Raw genomic sequence first — 23,731 nt, forward strand, 5'->3', positions numbered from 1 at the left:
ATTTTAATCAATACATTTATTTAATTGTTTTAGTATTTTTAGACGTGTTTAAAAGAAATTTGGGGAAGTGAAATGTATATGATGCAATGTCCCACCATTCATGCACAATATGCTATAAACAATGCACTGTATACACTCATTCTGTCTCACTTATGACGACACATTTGCTACTGTTAAATGTCCACTGCTGTTGCTCTTGGTGTTGTTGATATTGTGCATATTTGATACAATTTTGAACTTATTACTTACTCGTCCTATTTTATTTTTTTTGCCGGTGCTGTAAATAAAATGAAATGTTAACTCTCACGAATGTCGTGGCGTGCTTATGTGACAAAGCAATATCTTCTACAAATCACTTCATCTCATCATGCTAAAACGAAAACAATAAAACAGACGAATCTCATTCTCCAAAGTGACAACAACAAATCAGAAACACTCCTCGGTGTCAGGTCGAGCAGTTACTCGCTGGCAGCAGTGTATCAGCTGACATCCGCAGTGAACCGCCGCCGAAAACCAGCAGCCATAAACATCAAGCCTCAACACCCGCCCACCTCCACATATAACGCCTCTTGTCGCTAGGGGGCACTGCCGGGAGACACCAGGGTGTCACTGTGTACATACTGTGAGCCTATGTGTTTCTCGTGTGTGCGTGTGACATAGGGATGTGTGAAATTGCCTATAGATGTTATGCAGGCTTCTGGCAGAAACTGGGTTAAACGTGTGGCAGCAGATGTGAAAACAAACCATAATTAGAGAACATCAGCCAGAAATTAATATCATTCGTCACTGCCTGGTGAGAAGGGCCTATGTGAGTGATGAGAAAGTTTACTATCACAAGGCAATCAATTACATCGGGTTGGCACAGCGCCTTTAAAAATACACACTGGATGTAGGCTGAAGCAGCCACTACCCACACAGGTGCTGCCACATCAGCCAGAAAGAAATAATGACAACCGCCCCGGGCTTCAGCACCCTCCCAGGCTACAGGTCAGGTCACAACTACACTGAATAGACACCTTCAGTTCACATGATCTCACACGTTCATAATTTTCACAATCATCTCAACGCCACAAGGACCAGCCGATTGAGAAAGATCATTAAACAGTTAAGAAAAGCAGCTAGTAAAGTGTATAATCTTACCCCCAGCAGGCTCTCCACAATTTCGAGCGTCACTGTGGTCCAACAAAGCAGCTGAAGGGTCACGATGGCGAGTGGGATATATCAACACAACGCACATCTCCTCTGTGCTGCTGGCTGTGTTCACATTCCGGCGATAAGCAGCTTATGGAGACAGGGTGTCTGCCGGGAAAAGTCTTTTCTAGCAGGCTTTCTTCTTCCATTTGCTGTCCCAGTGGTTTTATTGCCTCCGGTGGGGGAATAAACGCAGGCAGCGGCTGGTAGAGGCGGTGACTGTCCCGAAGATCTCTCTGTCAGGAAGTCGGGGATCGGGTGAATAACACGCGCGGCAGTGCCAAGATGACTGTGCAGCATTTTTTTTTCTTTAAATATTACAATAAAGGGAAATAATATGTTTCTACGCCCCAGCTTAGTCTGCTGCTGATACAGGGGAAGGACCAGAGAATAGACAACAGCATAAAGTTCATGTTCATAGCGCCTGTGCCACGTGGCTCGCTTCAGCCAATGGCAGAAAGGATTCAGTCGTAAACTTTTATTACTCAGCTGTAAATTTCTCCTTTTAACAACCAGGAATGTTTGCACCCATCTTGTCTTTCCTCTCTTTTTTCTTCTTCTTTTTTTCGATTGAACAAAACTAAACCACCAATAATATAATACATGACAGCGAAATTCCCCATATGTCACATATCAGACATGTGTCAAAATATGACAGTTCCCCTGGTGGATGAGCTCTATGCCAAGATGTCCCCCAGACAAGTTGGGAACGTGGAAATAAAAGTGTGTGAGTGCGAAGGCGAGGTAGGGGAGTAAGAAAAGGACAGAAAGCGACGGAGACGCAACTAATTAAACTTCAATTAGGCTAAACTCTACTTCCATATAAGGGCCTGTGCTTCTCATACGGAAGCAAACAGATGTCAGGATAGTCTGCACCTCACATCCAATATCAAATACGCAGACACACCAGGTGCAAGCATAATATCAAAAATTATGCCTGCTGCAAGTCATTTGTAACAAAATATACATTTAAAAAAGCAGTTGAGATTTGAGCTGGAAAAGAGAACACTCTGTTAGGAAAAGAAATATACATACACTGCAAATGTTGTGCAAACCTTTAACGAAAGCTAACATCAGCACACGCAGAAAGAAAACAAAATATCTAATCGTTGCGCGTAAAATTCCTCACGCATAAAAAGTTAGGAGGTTAGGTGTTTTTTTTCTTGACCTTCAGCAAATATACTGTATCCTAATACTTGCGTAATAACAGAGAGACACGGATCAAGATGAGAACAACAGCAGACGTATTATTTAATTTAACACTAACACGCAGCTTTGTATCCCGTAAATCCTTTTACAGGAAGTCCTCTGGCTTCGCCTTGAAATAATCACCCGATGTGTCGTTTGATGGCGAGTAAAGCGCATTCTCTACAAGCTAAATAACCAACAAAATTTCCCTGACTTACTAGTTTGAGTGGTGCATCTTGTCCTTGCAGGCCGTCATCGCCACACGGAGCTGAGGCACACAAAAGATGCAGGCCGAGCCGCGTCTTTACCACCGCCAATAAAGTTTACAGCAGGTACACTTAACTTTATTGGTAATGTCAACCCTCTGTTAAAACTACACACACACACACAGAGAGAGAGAGAGAGAAACACACACACACACACACACACACACACACATTCACACAAAGGGGTAATACGGGATGCTGGATAGCTGTGACTGAGGGACACTTCCGGAAATTTTCTAGAGACAAAGCGCACGTAAACAGAGAAATAAACACCCTGAATTAAAAGGTTGCGCTTTGGCGCAACACTGTTTGATCCGAGAGAGAGAGAAAAAGTCACTGTTAGGGGGAAAGCCATAAAAAGAGGAGACGTGAAAGACTCCGACATCTTTTGGTCTCAGTCTGGATTGAGATGAAATGGGAATGTTTGATTGAAAAATAAGTTTCCAGTTAATGTGGATAAGTTTGCGTTTTTGCGAATAATGTTCACATAAAAAGCCTTGAACACTGCTTTCGTTCTGTCTTCCTTCGTTAGGCTGTGTTATGTTGTTACCCTTCAACACTATTTATTTATATTTATTAATTCATTTTGTTCAAATAAAAGAGGTCTGAAGCACAACAAGAGGTTAGTTCGTTTTTTGTTTTTTCCTTTTCTTTACAAAAGAATTCTTAGATGAGGATAATTTTCCAATTACGAGTGTGGGCTTAAATATAAATAGTTTCAATCGCACATTTCAATATGGACACTTTTTAACTACACATTATAAAATCCCCTAACACTTACTCCTTGGCATTGCATTTGCGTCCACAATGTTCCATATATGCACTGAAGCTTATTTGAACCGTTTATAAGTGAGCAAATAAAAAGCAACAGACTTTGAATAATTTAGCTGCCTAACGCTGAAATTCGGCAGCTAAATTATTCAAGTCCCGGGTCATGTTATGGTGTATTTACTACTATTATTTACTTTGAAATTACGTCTAATATTGCATTAAAATTGCAATAAATGCATTTTTTAAAGAAACAATATGTTGAAAATCATTCTGTTCTCAATTTGAAAAATTCAGATCCGGTTAAAAAAAGGGGGGTGAGGGGGGAATCAAACCAAGAGAAGGGTGAGGTCGAATTTCATGTTTTGAAAAAGAGGGTTCAAATTTCTGTTGAGGGCTAATATGATAGAGCAAGTACTGGTATTTTACCCCGTTAACAGCACGTTCAGAGACCCACATTGGTGTACCGTTTGATATTTATCGCAGTTTAGTCCTACTTGAGTGTGTTACTCAGATTTCACGTTGTCTGTTCACGTCCTCTGTCTATTACAACCCGTCATCATGAAAACCAGCTGGACTGCCGAAGAGAGATGTTACCTGTTACCTGCACTTGGCCTCCCCCGTTCGCTTTGATTTCAGCGCTCTGGTGCTTTTCCGGCGGATTGTCTGGACACAAGATTCACGCAACACCTTGCAAATGTATGGCCTCTGACAGATAAAGCCTCCCTCAAGCTCTGCCATTACTTTGTTTGATTATTAACATAGCACGTCAAATGTTTGCTCATCTCATCTCTCAAACAGCAATCAGTCATCCCGAGATTCATTAAGGAAAGCTTCGTGTCCTCCCTGAAGAGAGGAAGTTTCTTATTAAGAGGATGAATCAAATACGACTCAGGCTTTGGAGAGTAGGCCTGCTGTGAATGGGATTCGCTGTCTTTCCTTAAAAGGTAAAGAGATACATCCGCAAACGCGTGTCTGGCGCTTTTTTAATCGAACTGTTCTGAAAGTTTAAATTGGGAAAACTTTATTTAGGAGGCTTCTGCACTATCTTCCCTCCTGCCGAAGCACTTTTTGGATGCACAGGCTGAAAATCGAGGCATCATCAAATCATCAGTTTTGAATTATTCAAGGGGCTTTTCTGTTGCACGTTATCTACTTACTGTTGTCCGTGCATGAAAACAGGGGTTCATATTGAACTCTTTAAAAAAGAAAATACTACCCTGTATATTTTCACTTCACCTATGTCTGCATTGCATTTGTTTTGTGTACACGGAGAAAGGGTGGTGATGATGTTTGTTCTAACAACAGAGTGCACAGTCTTAATAAAACCAGAAATGATAGTGAGCCATCTTGTTTATTCGTGATTTTACATCAACAATGTCGGGGACACACAATTCCGTCTTTCACAGGAGAAACACCAGAAAACGAGCATATTGTTAACATCAATATATAACAAGACGTACATAAAGATTATATTCAGTGCAAAACAACTACGCTATATCACCAGCACATTAAAATAAAAATTCCCTTACTTTAAAATCGTTGTAATTGTAGCTGTTGTTATCATACACAGTACATGTGCGTTATAGGCAGTTTTAGTTGTTGGGGAAATAGCTTGCGATCAAATCAGAGCGATGCCATAAATGTGGAATATAAATTCTGCAAAGGCAAAGCTCTGAGTTTTTAGGTAGTGCTGTGGTACAATCTCAAAAGTGTTTACTTGGCTTTGAGCTAAGTGTCTTCCCAAGACTCGCAAATTGTCTTCAACAAGTGTATACTGTTTGTTGGGTAAATGCTACATACATAACTTAATAATATAAGGTCGATATAGAACACTTTAAAATTAAAACCATATGAAATCTCTATATTCAGAAATCTCTATTGCAATTTCCCCAGGTTTAGGTAGCATCAAAGGATTCCAAACGATTGCATTTCCCTGGTAATCCTAGAGAAAGATGTCTGAGGAGCTAATGGCTGTCACATGAAAACGAGTAAAACAGTAACAGTAACAATTATAATAATAAAACTTGTGGTTTATACAGAGGCTGCTAGCCAATGCAACTGTTGCGATGATGTTTTAACACTTACTACTAAGTTATAGGCCTACATTTTTTTTACAATTTCAGAAAGGCTACTTTGAAGTGATGTCTTTTTTTTATGTAGGCTATAATCTATTTACAACACAGGTCGGCGTTGGTCATGTTTTGATCTTATTTGGCTACGTTTTTGATACAATTATTATTAAAAGCAAATTTGTAAAAAATAGCTAAGCCATTTTCCATCCAACATGCGTTTTAATTTACCCTCCCTTATTTTTTTAAAACAATGGCCAGAGTTCTATGGAGAGAAAAAAACGCTACAAGCGTTTGTAGCTTCTACAGAAAAATCCAAATGGTAATGCGCATCATGTTAGGATAAACGAAAGAATGGAGAATTTTGTCTATTTATGACAGCAATATTGGTGGGATTCCTGATCCCTCTTGACAAAATAGAAGGGTGGTCATAAAGTTGACGCTCTCTGCCTCCTTGTGACTCTTCGTCTGTTTATGGGACCTCTCCTTTTTTCCTCTTTTTCACCCATATAACCATAAAAGGACCATAAAATCACTCCTTGGTCTCTTCTTTCTCTTCCGCTTCTTTCTCTTCTGCCTCTTCCCCTTCACCGTCCTCGTTCCCCTCTTCTTCGGCCTCGGCTTCGGCCTCTCCTCTTTGACCCGGAAACTTGTCTTTGTTGTTCTCTTTTTTCCACTTCATCCTTCTGTTCTGAAACCAAATTTTCACCTGTCGCTCGGTGAGGCTCAGGGCGTGAGACACCTCGATCCTTCTCTTACGGGTCAGGTAAGGGTTGAACAGAAACTCCTTCTCCAGTTCAAGAGTTTGGTAGCGACTGTAGGTTTGCCTCCCATTCCGTCTTCCTGGGGCTTGAAATATGAAATAAAGCCAGAGGTTAACAGGGCTCACCACGATCTCCCCATAAAGACATTCAGATGGCTGATAATTCTTTCTGAATTTACTCATTTCCTCTGCACAATCACTAACCCATTTCAGCTCTCACACATGCCAGATCACACTCAATGAAAAGAAAGAGCGAGTAGATGTCTTCTTGCAGTGTTAAGCTGGGTAAGTTAGATTTTCCATTAGCAGGAACATATATCAGTGTACACACAGACCACCCACAATAGAGTCCGTAGTTTGCTTGGGATCTGTAAATAAATGTCTTCAAAGTAATAATAATTTACACACATGCCTGCTTCATTTACAGTTCATTCTGCAGGTCTGATGCAACTTTACAACCACATCCCCCAAGAGTTAGTGGAGTAGGATATAGTATTATTACTTTGAAGTTCAATTTTTAATCTGTACACGAAGGTAAAATTGCTCTACATCCCCCATCAATTTAATGATGTTAAAACTCTACGAACAAAATCTATATACTCCTCCATGTCAGATTGGGAGGGGTGTTTACAGAAACTACACTGTTTCCTCTTGCAGCAGAGCCCATATAAACTTGACTGACATTTTCATTCATACTCATACAGGAGGACAATAACTAGGTAGGTAAAAGTATGAGAAGACAGAGATAAAGTTGGGGACGATATTGGGATGCATGTCTCTGAGCAGAAATGAAAAATGAAGCGCACACCTGTGTGGAGCTAAAGTAGCCTTATAGCCTGGACAGAGAGATCCATGAATGGAAGGGGTAATATCTACAAAGCCCTTATGATTATGGCTGTATGTGTCTGAGCCTACAGTGGGCCTGTGGGTCAAATTACCCCCAAAACTCTAAAACCCGGATTCTGGATAATCGTGGTATGTTGTGTTTTAGCTAACCCCCTGTCACTCTGCATGCTGCTGGTGTGCATGGTATTATCGTATTTTAGACTACGACTTATCCATCCATTCTCATAGCTCTATTAGAGTTTGTGAAATATCTTATGTGAACGATAATTGACTTCAAAGAGCGTGTCATGTGGCTGTAATCAGCAATTCAGCGTTTAAAGGCACTTTGGAAAGCAACCATTCAGCCCTGTATGGGCATGTGCTGCAGAGTAACAGCAGCCTGCACTTCAGGTTCTATGTGCCCCATCATGTTCTCTGACTTATTTCGTTTTATAGTTTAGAGACATACTCTTGTACACCCTATGTATTTAGCACACATGCACAATCACACACACATACACACACACACGCACAGACAGGCGGATACACAGTGACACGCGCGCACTACACGGCAACACTGAAAGAATAGGAAAAATTTGTATGATTCTGACCGTGGGGTCTCATCCAAGGAAACATAAGACTGGGAGAGGAGTTTTGATTTAAGTGGCCTTGTCCTTCTCCGGGGTTAGAGCTGCTCGACGATTTACAGTCTGGGTATTGCGCTAGGCTTGCGTCTTGTTGGGTACCATAAAGCGTTTGCCTTGGAAGGGCTTCATATCCATAAAATTTCGTTGCGTCTCCGTGGCAAGCCAAAGCGCAGGGGTTTTGCTGGTATCCGGGGTTGGAGATCCCCGTGGTCCCGTGGTGAAAAAAGTCCTGCACATGATGGGATGGGTGCTGAAAGCCCGGTGCGGCTGCTCCGGGTCCGTAAACTAGCGTGTGGCTGCGGGCAACGCTTTGTGGAAACCTGCAGTCGTAGTAAGTTGGCTCCAGTGACTCGCTGCCTTTGTATTTAGAAAAAAGAGGGTTAACAAAATAGGAGCTCATGTTTAGTTAGCATCAAGCAGACGGGCTCTCTCGCAGCAGAATATCTCCTTTAGGATGATGGCAGCCTTTTGTTTAGGGTCCCAACTCGCACAGCGCACACAAGCAGACAAACCGGAACTAGGAGAAACGCTGCCCCTTTGGACAATCTACGGCAGCTCACTCTCTCTGAGCCGTTCCTCTCATCGGATTTCTCCTCGCAGTCGTGAGTGGGTTTTTTTCCAGGTTTTGCAGTCTCAAACCCGGCTCATGGCATGTGCTTTGGATGTGTGTTAGCTAAGGTTACAGCTGGCTCGCTCGACCGGCACAGTCACAGGCGCTGCTCTTTTCTTTCTTTTTCCTTTTTTTAGATTCCCACCCAACCACCCCCACCACAGGTCTCTCTCTGGCATCTATCACATCGTCTCTCCACACAGTCCCCCCCCCCCCCCACCCCCCACCCCTTCATCTTTCCATGACCGGTCAGACGTGGGCCCTACGTATATCCACCTTGAGAAAGGCTTCACTAATCATAACCAACAATCTAAGAGGCTGTAAATATGATCAATGTTAAGTTTATCACACAAAAAAACCTTTCTTACAAGCTGAACAATTCAGTTGTGAAATGGTTACGATATAAAGACGATGAAGCATGATACATTTCCTGTGTAGTCTGAATTTATAGTTTTGCTTCTTTGTATGGGGGTTATGAGGTGTTTAAAGCAGGGAGGATTTCCCCTCTTTCTAAGCGGATTAAGATGCTTTGATGAGGTATTTTTATTTTTGTATTTTTTTTCTATCATGCCCTGAAGGTTATATACAAGTTCCCAGAAAACAGTTGGCCTTTCTTGGGCTCCATTGGGTCGGGATGATATTTGGGAGTTTATCAACAGCATTAAAACGGTATTAAAAATAAAAACAACACAGATTCGGAGCTATTCAGTCCCCCGAGCAAAACACCGAATTGAAGACAAAACATTCCTCGATGCAAAACCGTGTAGAGGCCAAGGCGACAGATTTCCGCCAGGCGCTCCAAAGCACCGATGCACGCAAATATAAACACGACCTATGAATGCTATAGGTGCCATTTACTGACCCCGTAAAACCGACGAGGATGGGCAGTAAATCTCACACGGGGGAGTTCATAAAATTTAACATTGAATGTTTAGGTGCAATCAACTCGCACGATTCCCAGCTCAGTACTCGCGTGGTCTCTATGCCTGTGTGGGTTTTTGTGGGGTTACTGACGGTTTCTACACATCATCGTAAAATATGAAAGGCGCACTGGACGAATTTATAGACCTTTCACACTCTATAAATATGCAGATTGCTAATCACTTGTTGGAGAATTTGAATTGTTGGTACAGACGTTACAACCGACACGGACTGAGGACTAAAATGGTACAGGTAGCCCTTTCTTTACTGGACATATTATTATTATCATTATTATTATTATCATCATTATTATCATTATTATTGTTGTTGTTATTATTATTATTATTGATGCAGCGGTTTATGCTTTTGCTGATTTTGTTATCGATGTGTTGCTTTGTTGCCATTTATTTATTGCACTGATTTTATGTTACAGATGCAACTGTTTAAAAACTGCTAATAAAGGAGTCTCTGGCTGAATGTGATTTTCGGCTCTTTATTAATTGTGGATTTTTTAAATACTTTTTTTAATAAAGTGTCTCAGTCTGGTTTGAATTTGCAGCTTGAAAAGCAGAGGCAGCAAATATAAAAAACACACACAGATTATGCATTATTATGTATTATGCTTAATTAAGTTTTTGTAAAAGGCTATGAACATGTACTGCATGTATATTGCAGATATGATTTTGCGTTTTTAGAATTGAGCACACAACTACCACCCACAAAACAGCCGTATTAACTCATGAATCCACAGACAATGAAAGAAGCTACAAAAAAAAACGAGTGAATAACAAAAGCATAATCTTTTTTTCTGAAGTGAAAAAAAGATTACTATATTTGCACAGATTGTTTGGCCAGCACAACAACCAGCTGGCTGCATTCCGGATTGCTGTTCTGTGGCCTATTACACAAAATGTGGTTGGTGGCCATATCTGTCATTTTGTCATCGATAGGTTACTCTTCACTCTTCAGCCAAGCCACAGAGCTGTAAAAAAGCTCTTCAACGCAGACACACTCCTCAAAACGTGGACATACAGCGTCATCTAGTGTCGAAATGTGTCATTAAACCTGAATAACTCCACCAATCAGCGACAACTGCTATGTGGCCAGAAAGGGTTGAATGTATAGAGGATGTGTGCACCCTGTATTTTTCTTTAAATAAAGTTAAAGCAGTTAATTACTGTGGAATCTATAAAACACGCGCCTTCTGTCTTCGTCTTGCTTGTCTGTAGACTTGAAATAGTTGCTGTGCTGTCGTTTCCTGTCGTGGCAGCTGATCACTTTTATACACGAGATAATAGCGCTCTGCAGCACTCACATTTATGCACAATGGTTATTGACTTTTCCCATCTAATTGTAGACTAATAGACGACTCATATGATGAAGTGCAGGGGGTTTTGCGGCTGGCCCAGTCAGGCAAAAGTCCCCAGAACAGTGCGCATGCTTCTCCTTTGAACGAGTCCACCACCAGCGTCCATTAAAACCATAAAGTAATTTAGCCCAGACGTCTAGCCAGTTAGTCGAGTTTGCTTTGTTGGTCTGCATTTGAGACAAACAGCCGAGCTCCAACAGGGGCTGTAAAACTGGCATTTTTGTCCAAGCAGAGCGGAAATGCACTGGATTGGGCTTTGAAATTACAGCATCCTGTCCGTATTGTTTGCCACCACAAAAAGGCAATTTAGGTCTATCCCAGGAAACAAATGCGAGACATGGGAAACTGTCTCTCGCTTAAAACGAAACTTTTCAAATCTGGTCTCAGATTTTCTGATCGCCAATGAGCCTGGCAATGCAATTAACATTTAGTTAGAAATTGTGTTTAATTGGTGGTTAATGGGTTTTTTAGTACTCTTTCGGAAACTGCACAAATGTGGTTGATGGGCTACTTTCAACTCATATAGGGCATTGACCTAATAAAGAAATAAATATGGTAAAAACCTCGTGCATTCATCTCTGTCCCTATAAGAATATTATATGAACAATTTAAAAAGGATCGCCTATTTTAAGCCAGCATTTAAAATGTTTTGGTACATTTTAAAACCTTAAAGAGACGTGCTTTTGGGAGAAATTTATATAAAAAAATTACTATGTATTTTGTTATTGATATAAAACATAATCAATTCTGCGTTGAGAGTTTTTTTCAGGTCTACTTACTCTCCTAAAATGGATAACGTATAAAACGGTATGAATGTGAATGTTTGCGACTAAGAAGCTGTAATTAAGACACAAGTGCAAAGCGATGCCAAGCAAAATTAAAACAATGTTGTCCCAGTAAAGCCTTAAATAGGCTACGCCAAACTTTCTATTTCGCCATTATGTGTAATAGCAGAGCTCATTTAGGCCTTTAATGTAATGGGGGCACACTCAGCGGCCAAAACAGTGCGTACTAAAAAATGTGAAGGAACTTTTATTAATAAATCAACCGTCTTTTGCGTTTGTAGTTTTGGTTGGGTCCGTTTTCCTGTTGTTTTGAATTTCAGAAATTTTTGTATCCATTTACTTATTTTCTAGTACGGGGTAATACTGCTTTGGATTCCCCTGTACAGCCGTGTAGTCTGCTAAATCCGATCGCAAAAACACAGTCTGCAAAGCCACAATAAACACAGAAAACAAGAGCTTGGGATTATGGTTATATTTGCAGAGGTCTATATCTACACTCTATAATTAAACTCGTAGGCTACATTCAAAAAAAGGAGAAAGAAAATGTGCACAAATACAGCTACAACTATCACAAAAATACAAGACAGACATGTCGACCGCAGATGTTGCTGTACAAAATACTACACCTGCACAACAGCGTACAAAGAAAATAAACATGAAAGAAAACATTCACAGCATAAATTATGGTTTTTGTGAAATTCAAAGGAATTCAAGTATTCTCTTTCTCCGGACAGTTTAAGCGTATCCAAACTGCGCTTCTTTAATTTCTTTTACAAAACCACATATCTCGAAGTGAAAGCAAAGTGTAATTCTCTCCTTAGAAGTTTTCCGTTTTCTTTTTTCGTTCTTTTTTTCCTACTTAAACGCTCGACACATAAATGTACACTAAAAAATAATATTCGGCATCAAACAGTCTGGAAGTTAAGGTTAATACAAAAAAATCCAACAAAAGTGATAAATATAAGGAGGAGAGGGGCGCTTGTCGTGTGTTTTGGTACATCTGTGCTGTCCATTAGACTAGTGGTTATTGTTGGTTGTTGTGTCACTGTAGTCCACATTATTGGTCTTTGCTGTCGGTCTTTTCTTTGTTCATCTTCTTCATCTTCATTCTCCGGTTCTGAAACCAGATTTTGACCTGCCTCTCAGTCAGATTCAGCACTCTGGCGACCTCGTATCGGCGGTCTCTTGTAAGGTACATATTGAACAGAAACTCCTTTTCCAGTTCGAGAGTCTGGTACTTTGTGTAAGGACATCGCTTCTTCCTTGTGGAGCGGGCGTGTATCCAATTTGCCACAGGGTTATCTGCAAATACAAACAACAGCAATGATAAAGACAGAATAACAATATAAAGCTAAATTGTGAAACAGATGACATCAGCATTAACTGTTCGGCCTTTAAAAAAAATAAATTGAATGAGCCCCTGGATTTATAGGAAATCTGTGGACTCATCAGAAAGTGCAACAAACTGAAAACAGTGCCAAGGCACACACAAGTTTGGGTGTACGTCGTTAAAGCTAAACTGCCAGTTAACATTTTAAGGAAAGATTCTCAGTCTTACACTTTCCAAGCCTCCACTGATTTGCTTCCTTGTCCCCTTAACTTGTGAGTAACACCGTCGTAAAATACTCAATGCGCTTATTCACTTTATTGGCCCATAAAATGGCCCGTGGTTCAAGCCTTTACAGGTCCGTGGTGAAAGTCCTCGAGTATGTCCCTACATTCCTCAAGTTGTCTGAAAAAAAGAGTCATGTGAATTTGTTTTGGACCCAGAGAAGAGAGCAGATAGTCATATGCATCCATACACATGTATGTAATCTCTTCACTATGTGAAAACCGTTTTTATTTCCTTTTATTCCATCTGGGGGTCAAACAGAGCCAGAATGTGGCTTTTCCACACGGAAAGGGCCCATCTAACAATACAGGACTTAAATTCGGCTTACAGGGTTTGCTGTGCCATCTTTAATAGCACGGGGTCAACATAAAGTCGTAACAATGCACCATATGACGAATATGGATTCTTAAGTGAGTTTAGGCCACCTTTAGAACACCTTGCATGTGTTTTAAGCTTATGCAACATCCTCCCAAATTCAACGTCTTCCTGTAGGTTTGAGTCCATGTTAACAACCCCGTCTGGTTTTATTGCCCCAATATTAGCCCAGAAGCATTTGTCTTTTATAGTTCCTAAAGCTTGCTCCCTATAGCAAGGAGCGATTCAGAGCTGAGCTGAAAGGAAGAATGCAGCAGTTTATAATTTTACTTTTAAGCAGGACGTTCAAATGGCTCTGAGCAAAAGTATATTTAAAGCTATCCCCCCCAAAAAAAAACACCCACCGGGCTGTAAAAAGATCGTATAGGCGCTTGAACTTACTCGGATCTAGCTCCGGTTTCTCATCTTTATGTTTTCCTGAAGCCATGAGCTCCGACTCAGGAGAGGGGAGATTCTGCTGCGTCTTGTCTCGCGTGTCAGTGGATGAGCAGTACAGATAATCCGTGTAGGTCCGTCCGCTGGAGCCGAGACACTCGCCGGCTCTGTGTTCTTGAAATGCATCGGGCTTCAGCCCGTAGTGCCTGTTGTTCCCCGGATAGCCATGGAAAGGCACGGCGCCTGATATCGGCTCCAGCCATGACCGCACATATCTCGAGTCTGTGCCTAAGTGAGGTTGGTGACTGTATGGATGGTAAACCACTGATGACTGGGAGTGTACAGGGGCCCAGGAGGTGGAGAAGACGGGTGGCTTGGGTGCGAAGCTGCAGGAAGGATAGTCAGCACACTCCGGTACTAGCGACGTCGGACGAGGACCGGCTGGGTGCGAACCGGGCGCCGAAAAACGAGTTGCAGTAAGGACATCGTCGTTTTCATGGCTGATCAAGGAGTCCACATAATAATTACTTATGGGACCCGTGGTCGACATGTCGAAGCTTCACCGACTCTTTTACATGCATCCGATTATTATATGGAGTGTATGTGTACTTTTTTTTATCTAGCCATAGAACAATCAAGGCAGGTAATTATTTCTCAACGCTTCCCGGGCTGCTATTGGCTGCCTCACCAACACGTGATTATATTTACCCCCACAAAAATTGTACAGTGGATCAATGCGCCACTTATCTTGGGATACCAGTACACATAAATCGGATTAAAGAATATAATCTTTTACTATTTTTTCTCGGAGGCACAGAGGCAATTCCAAAAACTATGTTCTTTCATGAAGAAAATACGCATTTGTAGTTCTAGTAGTGGATCTACCTCTAGTCGCACAACAGACCTGCGCACATTACGTCTAAGAGCAAGGCACTATTTGATGGTGTAATCAATCTTTGTCTGGCAAAATCTACCGTAGCGCCATGCTGTTGCAAGGGATAGTATTACAGCAAAGTGTTTACCGAATCGTTTACTCTTATATCTTTATCAAACCACGCTTTAAAGCACGTTTGATAAAGCGGAGGTGTGAGAGTTTCCTGCGGCATGAGGTTTATTTCTTAGGAGAAAAGCCTCCACGGTGGCTAGATATAGCTGGATTGGATACTGGAGAGACTGAATCAAAAATACGAGGATGTAGCATACGCCACTAATAAAGTTTGCACTGTTTTAACGAGGATACAGCAAACATTTCCTAAATGGGATCTGCAGAGATAGGAGAGGTGGGGATTCAGATTCTTGACAAGCAGCCCACTACGGCGCGCTATATTCGGCTAGTGACCGTTCATGTTTTTATGCCCATCAATAAATTTTAACGAGGACCATTTGATTGTTCATAAACGTGTCGTTAATAAGACTGCATCCGAGTTCCTCGCTCAACATTAAACCGGCACCACCACCACCACTATGAGTATCTGAAACAATTCATATGAAACAAGAAGGGCCGAAGACAGCAGAGCGGACTTTGGAAGCAGAAGAGGTAAAATGGTTCATTAAAAGGCTAACTGTGAAAGCTTTAATGACAGGGGTAATGTTACTGTTGTATCCAGTGGCATGAGTCTGCTGTTTTTGCCCTGCAATGCACATGGGTAGCTTGTCAGTTAGCAGGCAGTGAAACAAGAATTGATTCTTAAATAGAGATGCAGAGACACAGCAAATAGAAGAGGATCAACTATACGGTGATACAGGAGCAACTAAAGTAGCCACCGGCGTCATACAGAAGAAAATATAATGCATTTGCGGAGGGTGGATGAGGTAGATAATATAGATGATGAATTATTAATTCCTAAAAGCTGCACACGTTCCAGTGTGTGTGTGTGTGTGTGTGTGTGTGTGTGTGTGTGTGTGTGTGTGTGTGTGTGTGTGTGTGTGTGTGTGCTTTTACCCACACTGTTATATTTTGCCCATATGTTGTATTTGGACTATTTAATCTGTTTTATGCAGTATTTATTCTTTTATGTGCAACTGCAGGTTTAATGTTTCAGATAATATCGTTTCTGCTGTGGACTAGTTGTTTATAAAAGGAATTGAACTGGCAAAAAAAAAGGTTAACTGATTGCAACCTTTAAGACAAGAAATCCATTTTGGGACGTGCAAAGCTGACAGTTATGTGCAAACGAGAAAATATGTGGTGTGGAAGAACAAGTCACACTTCACTGTGGCAAACATTATCTCAAACTGGGCTAAAATACAGTTTCATGCACTGAAATATACGAAACAAGAGTTTAACAACAAAGAAAGAAAGAAAAAAGAGCGAAAAGAATGATTGTAATAAAATGATAATTATCCCAATTTGCAACATCTGTAGCGTTGGCGTTTAAAAACGAGCCTTTGTCAGCGCCAGGCTAAGGAATAAACGATGCCGGTAATTATCCTAGATCAGCTAGAGTCAAAATACAGTTTTACATTTGTTGATTAACCGACACGATATTCAACATTTTGGCTTCGTGGTGTAAAACAACGTGCATCAAATCATATACGCAGTAGGAAGTCCTACGTTTGTGCTCGCTGCTGAGTTCAGATTCAACCATGAAATTTAAAAGACCAGACGGCGGACCTTAACCCGGATAACTCCAAACGGTGTCCTGGTGTGTGCTGATGAATGCGCAGCTCTGAGCCTAGTTATTGTTCACCCACAGGTTAATCGAGACAAAGAAATTTACCAAATGTGCTAATCAGTTCTTTTATTCATTTGTTTTTCTGGAGGTTTAACATTTGCAGTCTGCTGATTTCAGATATTCCCAGTATAATGAAATAGTACTCAATGAGCAATTATTACAATCTGATCGTAAAGACGGATTCGAATATATCCTGTATCGATGTCTGCAACAATGCACTAATATCATTTTTATTGTTTTGAAGTGTGCTTTTGTTTCCGTGTGTGCGTGTGTGTATGTGTCATTAATGAGAAGTAACTTCTGTTCAATTATCTCCCATCATCCATTTCACTCTTGTATCCGTCTTATTTTGCAATAAATAAAAAGTATTTTTTATATAAACCATTTGTTGTTCGTCGTTTCTTTTTTCTTTTGATGAATGTCTGTCCTTAATCTCTATTCTTCCAGGGCACAACTACACTTGCAGCTGAACCAGCTGATAATATACTGTCGCAGAAAATCCCCTTTTGTTGCATGACCAAACACTGTCCTACTTTAGTTCCATAACATTTTATAGAGAAACACAACCTCGTGTAGCAGAAGTGACTGTTTTTGTTGAACACATGCACTCTAAAATCAACAAATCAAGAGTGAAACTTGACAAATCAAAAGTATACGGCTAAAAGTTTAACTGGAGAAAAATACAGAACCGTCTGTTTGGCTTGTTTATGGGATTTGTAGTCGTCTGTGGCACAGTTGGTTTTATATCTGAGGTTTCAAAAAATCTCATATTGGTCTAATAACGATTTGTAATCTATGCAATATATGACACTGTCTATTACAGCGAGTCTACGTTTTCATTTTACTACAGTCGTTTGTCCTTCTGACATGCAAAATAATTTATCCAAAAAACGGCTTCTTGAATCAATAGACAATAGACTAACTATAACTCCGCCAACATATGTACGTCGGATTCTGGCATGTATCACTTACACACATTTCCCATGGACAAAAATACACACAAATACAGGTGTTGTAGCAATTTTCAAAAAGCCTATTTGTGCCGCATGAACCAAAGCGTGTGTTTGCAGTGCACTGATGCTTCTTATTAATACGGACTCACAGGCATGTAATCAGTGTTTGCTCCGTCAAAATAATCTTCGCGCCCGCGTTTTTAATTCAGCAGCCACCTTTCACCGTAAAAATGATTGTAGATGAATACAGCAACATGCTTCTCGTGATAATATTAGAAGGGGAACTTCAGCTAAGATCATTAGTACACTTGCATGAAAATCGCCGTGTGTGCGGATTGCGAATTTCTCTGTAAGTGTATCTTTATAAACCCGCAAGGCTACTCAAGCTGATATTACACCCAATGCTTATTCAGATAAACTGACTCATCCTGATTGTCAAGTGAGTCAGAACTCTGTATCTGAGTCTGCTTTTATTAGCAAAACCGGTCCGGGGAAGATAATAAACATGGATACGAGGTGTGCGTTGGAACATGACTTTCTTTTATTAGACATGCCAGTGCCAGAATGGAAGCGCATTATTTTTCCTGTTTAGAGCAGAGATACTGAAAGTAATTATTCTGTCAAATGAATGGTAAGAGCAAGATAACTACTGCAAAATTGACAAGACATCACAAGACATCACAAGTTCTAACTCACACGCGCGCGCACACACACAAATACGAAATAAACGCGTCTCATTTCCCTTTTCCAAAATTAGTTAGTCACGTTCAAATACGACATCTAGGCTATGTTATCTGTTTAAACTACACATAAAGATAATTCAAAGAAACGTTAACACAATGTGTTCATAACGCCCCAAACGCTGAATATTAAGGACCACAGAGTTGCACTATGATCTACTGAAAGGCCAAAAACTACAATAACAAAATATATATCTGTATTTCTCCTCCTGTATTGGATGGAAATCCCAAGATAACCGCTGCACGCCAGTGTTTCAGAGAATCAATAACTGACATTCTTATTCTAATAAATTAGCTTTAAAAATGTCTTTCAAACGCATTTTGTGTCAAAACAGCCCGTAAAGTGATCAGTTCTGAAGCTGATCAATTACAGTGCTGGTGAGCAGGCCTGTGACAGTTTTAATTTTTCGCGCAGTTAATATATAAAACAGCGTAAGTCGCTTTCTCTCTCTCTCCCCCCCCTTTTTCTAAGGCCACGAGTGTCACTTATTTACAGAAAAATTCTATTCTTATTGAGGCTTTCCTTTATAATCCATCCTGAGGCTGGAAAGCGTTCTCAGTTATTAAATGTCATTCAACAAATCCAAAAAAGGCGCATTTTAAGAGTCATTCCTGCACCGCACAAATTGGCAATAGAGCAGTCTTCACATTTTCCATTCCAAAGAAAGAAGGATAACGCCCCTTCTGAATTCAAACCTTAATCAATCTTCTTGGTAAAATGGTAAAAATAAAATAAAACAAATTTCGAAGTGCTACTTTTTCCTCTCTATCATAAAATACACATAATGAATGTGGAAAAGGACAGTAGAAAAAAGGTAAAGGGGGAAACAAAGAAAGAAAGAAAAGCTGTTAGCATATTTGGTTCATGTCTGATCATGCCAGCAGCAGTGAGACATCTTGAGCTGTCCCAAAGGAAGCGGCTGTGTAAAGGCTTCAGTTCCTGTGCGCAACTACAAAGTGGAATAAATTACTTTATGTGTATATGGTTTTAGGGTGAATCTGTGCAGCTCTCGGGGCTGTTTTCGGCGCTGTAAAGTCTTTGTCAGTGGTGCATTCCAAGAGAGACACTCATTCACTGAGCTGAATGAAAGTGACTTTGGATTCCAGACTGTCTCTTCCACTGGTGCTACCGCTACAAGGAGGGGGCTGAGAAAACAAGGGGAGATAGTGACTAGCATAAACACTGGACTGCCTTTCCAAAAAAAAAAAGTGCTTGCAGAATAAGCAGCTCTTTCATCAATAAGTTATTGTGTTTCATTGACCGCTGACGTAAGCTAAAACCCCTTTTCTGACAGATATCTAGTCATTTTTGAGAGTTTCTTTTCTATTTTCCTTCCCCCCTTTCATTAATTTTAACTATAATAAAACAATGTTTATTACAAGACATAAAGTTTTGCCAACTATCGGTGACCGTCAGTGAGTTTAGATTCAAACATAAATATCATTCATTTCTAAATTCACGCTAGAAATGAATGGTTACTCTGATAATTTAATTAATTTAAGTGCCATTAGTCCAAAAATGTACACTGAAAGTGTTGCGGGTCGACTCCAATAAAGATATAATGTGTGCCCATTATGTTTTGGAAACTTAGCCACAACACATAACAGATGAAACCGTGTAAAACCCAGGATATTCTTCCGCATAGTGGTCCGTGGAAAGACAAAATAAAGTTTCAAACATTTAAGTAGAACCAGAGGGAACACAACTGAAAGACATAAAAGACCCAAACACACAAAGATTTTTGTAGGAATTTGTACTAAAAATGTAACATTTTGAATCTTCAAAATGTGGCTAACGGAGCGATTGTTGTTTGTGTGTATTCTAATGTTTTCTAGTAAACAGTCATCAGTAGCTATTGCTGGAAATGACAAAGTAGCTTTTTGTGTTGACGTTAGGGAGCCTATCGCTGCAAAACTTCCCAGCAAATTGGAAGTTGGAACTGAACACTTAAAAGAAGTTGTGCATTAGCAGAAGAGAGAGCTCAGATGAAGTCATAGAAGTGTCATTAGCATAAATGTCCTGTTACACATTTAATTAGTTAAGTCCGCGACATATCCAGCCACCTATGTATCCATGTCTCTTTCTATCTCATCATAAAACAGCTGAAACAACGAAACCTAAACGGACAGCCAGTGATGACAGATGCACCACTACGCAGTCTAAAACTTTACCCCATGTTGTTTACAACCTATTCTCCTTCTGAGAGCCTCTGGGAGGTTTTACAGCCCACCACAAAAATAACAGCAAAGAAAGAAAACGTCTCTGTCCAAGGTATTGCAACTCAGTTCATTTACAATGCCATTTGCGGGGACCTGTGTGACTATAGGGGGTAATTCGGCGGAAATTGTGCCCTTGATGAAGACGAACTGACGTAATCAAGGCAGTTTCTTGTTGCCGAGCCAGGAAGCCAACCCCAACAACATGAAACTACCTAAACCACGCTTCAGCTTCGCGCAAAGGGGTTTACAAAAAATATCCATGGAAAGGACAATGCATGAAAAGCCAAGTGGGGATTAACACTATCCAGCACTAAGGGAAAAGGCGAGTATGATACACACTGTGGTCTGCAATCATGCTGCTTTTTACGCTGCCTGTAGACACATTAGATGTGCCATGACTTTTAATTGTATCGTCTCAAAAACCGCATCCATCTAATTTTGCTACTCTTCTAAATTCATAAATATTATTGTGCCAGCGCAGCGTAAATTTAGTCCATTCGTTAAGTAAACATAGCCTAAAAATCCAGTCCAGCAAATCTCCAGAGCTAATCCAAAAAACAAACAAACAAACAAAGAAAACAATCAGCAACCAGCATCGTGATTCGAGAAAGAAACTGAGTAGCAATCAGCAGCACGCTGAAACAACTTCATTCAAACTACGGACGCGAGCAGGCGTGCACCGTGCGTGCCAAATGAGCTGTCAGGCAAACTTCTCTGACAGATGCGCCACACTTCCCGAAACAGGAAATAAAAATATTACGTAAAACCGGGTCCTACCTTCACTTGCCTTCGGTAGACGCCTTCCAGATGCGCTTTGTTATCCACGTGTTTGCCGTGACGCTTGTTATTATTGTCACTGGAGCCGTCGCGGTCGCTGTCCTTTTATCCACCATCCTCCTTATCTCCATGAAGCTCCACTATCCCCGGGGTGGAGGCGCCTGCTCCTGCCAGCCCAGCGCCTCTCGGCTGGGTCCTGCACACTGCAGTCTCTGCTGTGTGGATTAGCCCTCCTCCACACACACCTTTAAACGCATCTTTACTGCTGCAGCACATTATATTTGCAGATCATAAAATCCACCCCCAACGCTTTCCAGGGCGAACCTGACATTAGAATTTTATGACCTTGACTTACTGTGGTCACCTGGATAATATTTAAATCAACGTTATGGTCTCTCACTTCTATTAAAACTGCCATGATCTCCTTCTCTCATCCGCAGTGTCTCTCCCTCCCTCTCATTTTCATTGCTATGCTAGGGGAAGGACAAAGTTGGAAATAGCTTTTTATCTAATTCGCCCTCCTTTCTTTCTTTTTTATTGTTTTGGAATCGTTCGCCATGACATAGTTTAATATCATCGCGTGCATGCACATTACACACCAAGGAAGAAGCAGCAGCACAAGTGGCATTTCATTCATTGAAGCTCAGCAAAATGAAACCGCTTACATGCCACTAGTTATTTATAGACTGCGTGAATGTCGCCTCCTCTTTTCCTTTGGTTCATGTTATATTACAATTAAAATTACAAGCTAATAGCACCTTACTGTTCCAGTGTCGCTACAACTGTTTACCTGGAAAGCTCAGGTCTGGTCTGCAAGTTGCAGCGTTTAGATCGTTCATATAGGAAGGCACGATGTGTGCACGTGTGCTTAGTGTGCACATAAGGAGAAAGATCACTAAATAATTGCTGGATGTATCATTTATAGACACCATGCATATCTGTTGATATCTTTGCCTGGGCTGTCTGTGTGCGTGATTTGGATGTAATGGATGTGATGCATGGTGTGTGTGTGTGTGTGTGTGTGTGTGTGTGTGTGTGTGTGTGTGTGTGTGTGTGTGTGTGTGTGTGTGTGTGTGTGTGTGTGTTTGTTAAATATCTGCTCAGGAGTAGTTGTAGACTGCGCTCTGTTCCCTTTCTCGGCTCTCCCTGTTTAGCTTCTTGAGCTTCATGCGTCTGTTTTGGAACCAGATCTTGACCTGTCTGTCGGTCAGGTTGATACTCCGGCTGATCTCCAGGCGGCGCTCCCGAGACAGATACATGTTGAACAAGAACTCCTTTTCCAGCTCCAGCGTCTGATGCTTTGTGTAGGGACAGCGCTTCTTCCTTCCACTTTTGGCTTTTAACCAGCTTCCCGTTGTCTTTTCCGCGGACAAATCATCTATCGGAGCGAGAGAAATAAGACAGTGAGAAAACAGGCGGCCAAATCCCGACATTTTGCGCGGAGATCTTCAAGGCGTTGATCAGTACAGTAGATGCTAGGTACACGCCCACATCTTCTAAATGCACATTCAATACCGTTCAAAGAAATCCAAATTAGTAGTTTAAGAGAACAGCTTCACCTGGGTGCTTCACCTCCGCTCTTACTCGAACAAATGAACTACATCGAGCATCGCACCTTTTCTAACAACTCCTACTGCTTGCAAATTGCTTCTGTAAGATGTACAACTATAATTAGATGGAATCAAACGAGGGTGTGCAGACACTTCCTTTGTCTATGTTGGACCTCAGACTCCCATAAAACTTTATTACCTTTGCACACCGGAGCCAGATATATTTTTTATTTTTTTTTAGCTTCATCTTAAAACAAGAGGCGGTCTCTGCAGCATGATACCAGATTTAGGGGGGGGTAAGGACAAAGAAACAACGCATCGAAGTACCAGCAGCGGAAAAAATCACACTGCTGCGCTGCACACTCACTTAATTTCTTGATTAGCTCGCAGACTCTAGGGAATAACGCCCCCCCCCCTCCCCCAACGCCACACATGTATAAACACCGGCAGATTATTTTAATAATTACCCTAATGTGAACAGTCTCTGTGTGCCCAACATTTAATCATTACCAAAACATTTAATTCCGTAATTTAATTCTCACGAACACGCGCAAACACACAGACAAACACACCCACCCACCCACACACACACACACTCTCCCCCTCCCAAATCCAAATATACACAAACACAGACCCTACAGCATTGTCCAATTAAATTAAAAATAATAAGCATAGTGTTGATCTTCATCTATAAATAACAAGGTGAAATTCACTTTAAATAAGCTAATGAAAAATATGTAATAACTTTAAGATTCATTACGGGTGTTATACCAGTGCCATTACGACTACTAATACTAATGCTGCTGCTATTACTATAACTACTAATACTACTACTAATAATAATGATAATAATAATAACTAGAAATACAAAAAAACGATCAACAGATTGTGGTCTTACAGAATTAATTTACCTCTGCATATTTTGTCAAATATAACGTGTCAGCTTTCTTTCCTGAAAAAGCAAAAGTATTGTCCAACGTGTTCTTTTAATTGTTTTACGTACACCGTAAAATTAGTGGCCTTTCATGAGCTTACATTCTGTCTATTAT

The 23,731-nt window shown here is 40.8% G+C and overlaps 3 protein-coding genes across 8 annotated transcripts in view; all 3 read right to left on the minus strand.

Moving 5' to 3' along the window:
* The window catches only part of hoxc10a (homeobox C10a), a 55,233-nt gene that overhangs the window by 29,662 nt on the left and 1,840 nt on the right, over positions 1 to 23,731 (minus strand). For 3 of the 6 annotated variants that reach the window (XM_014339062.2, XM_014339070.2, XM_042227545.1), the window contains exon 2: positions 21,133 to 22,510. In XM_014339062.2, coding sequence (XP_014194548.1) covers positions 22,233 to 22,510 — 278 coding nt within the window. In that variant the 3' untranslated portion in view covers positions 21,133 to 22,232. Of the gene's footprint in view, positions 1 to 1,140; positions 1,428 to 6,215; positions 6,335 to 21,132; positions 22,511 to 23,731 lie in introns of those variants that run through there. The other 3 variants (XM_005914725.3, XM_014339075.2, XM_042227547.1) reach the window with 2 other exon arrangements.
* On the minus strand, positions 2,793 to 8,459 carry hoxc8a (homeobox C8a). The gene is made up of 2 exons (XM_005914721.3): positions 7,685 to 8,459; positions 2,793 to 6,334 (listed from the first exon to the last, which is right to left on the minus strand). Exons 1-2 carry the CDS (start codon positions 8,118 to 8,120, stop codon positions 6,018 to 6,020), a joined length of 753 nt encoding a protein of 250 aa, XP_005914783.1. The 5' UTR covers positions 8,121 to 8,459; the 3' UTR covers positions 2,793 to 6,017.
* On the minus strand, positions 11,863 to 15,650 carry hoxc9a (homeobox C9a). The gene is made up of 2 exons (XM_005914720.3): positions 13,774 to 15,650; positions 11,863 to 12,707 (listed from the first exon to the last, which is right to left on the minus strand). Exons 1-2 carry the CDS (start codon positions 14,315 to 14,317, stop codon positions 12,463 to 12,465), a joined length of 789 nt encoding a protein of 262 aa, XP_005914782.1. The 5' UTR covers positions 14,318 to 15,650; the 3' UTR covers positions 11,863 to 12,462.

The sequence above is a fragment of the Haplochromis burtoni genome, unplaced genomic scaffold (assembly GCF_018398535.1).
Source record: "Haplochromis burtoni strain Fernald_Lab_line unplaced genomic scaffold, NCSU_Asbu1 Contig_9, whole genome shotgun sequence".
Taxonomy (NCBI): domain Eukaryota; kingdom Metazoa; phylum Chordata; class Actinopteri; order Cichliformes; family Cichlidae; genus Haplochromis; species Haplochromis burtoni.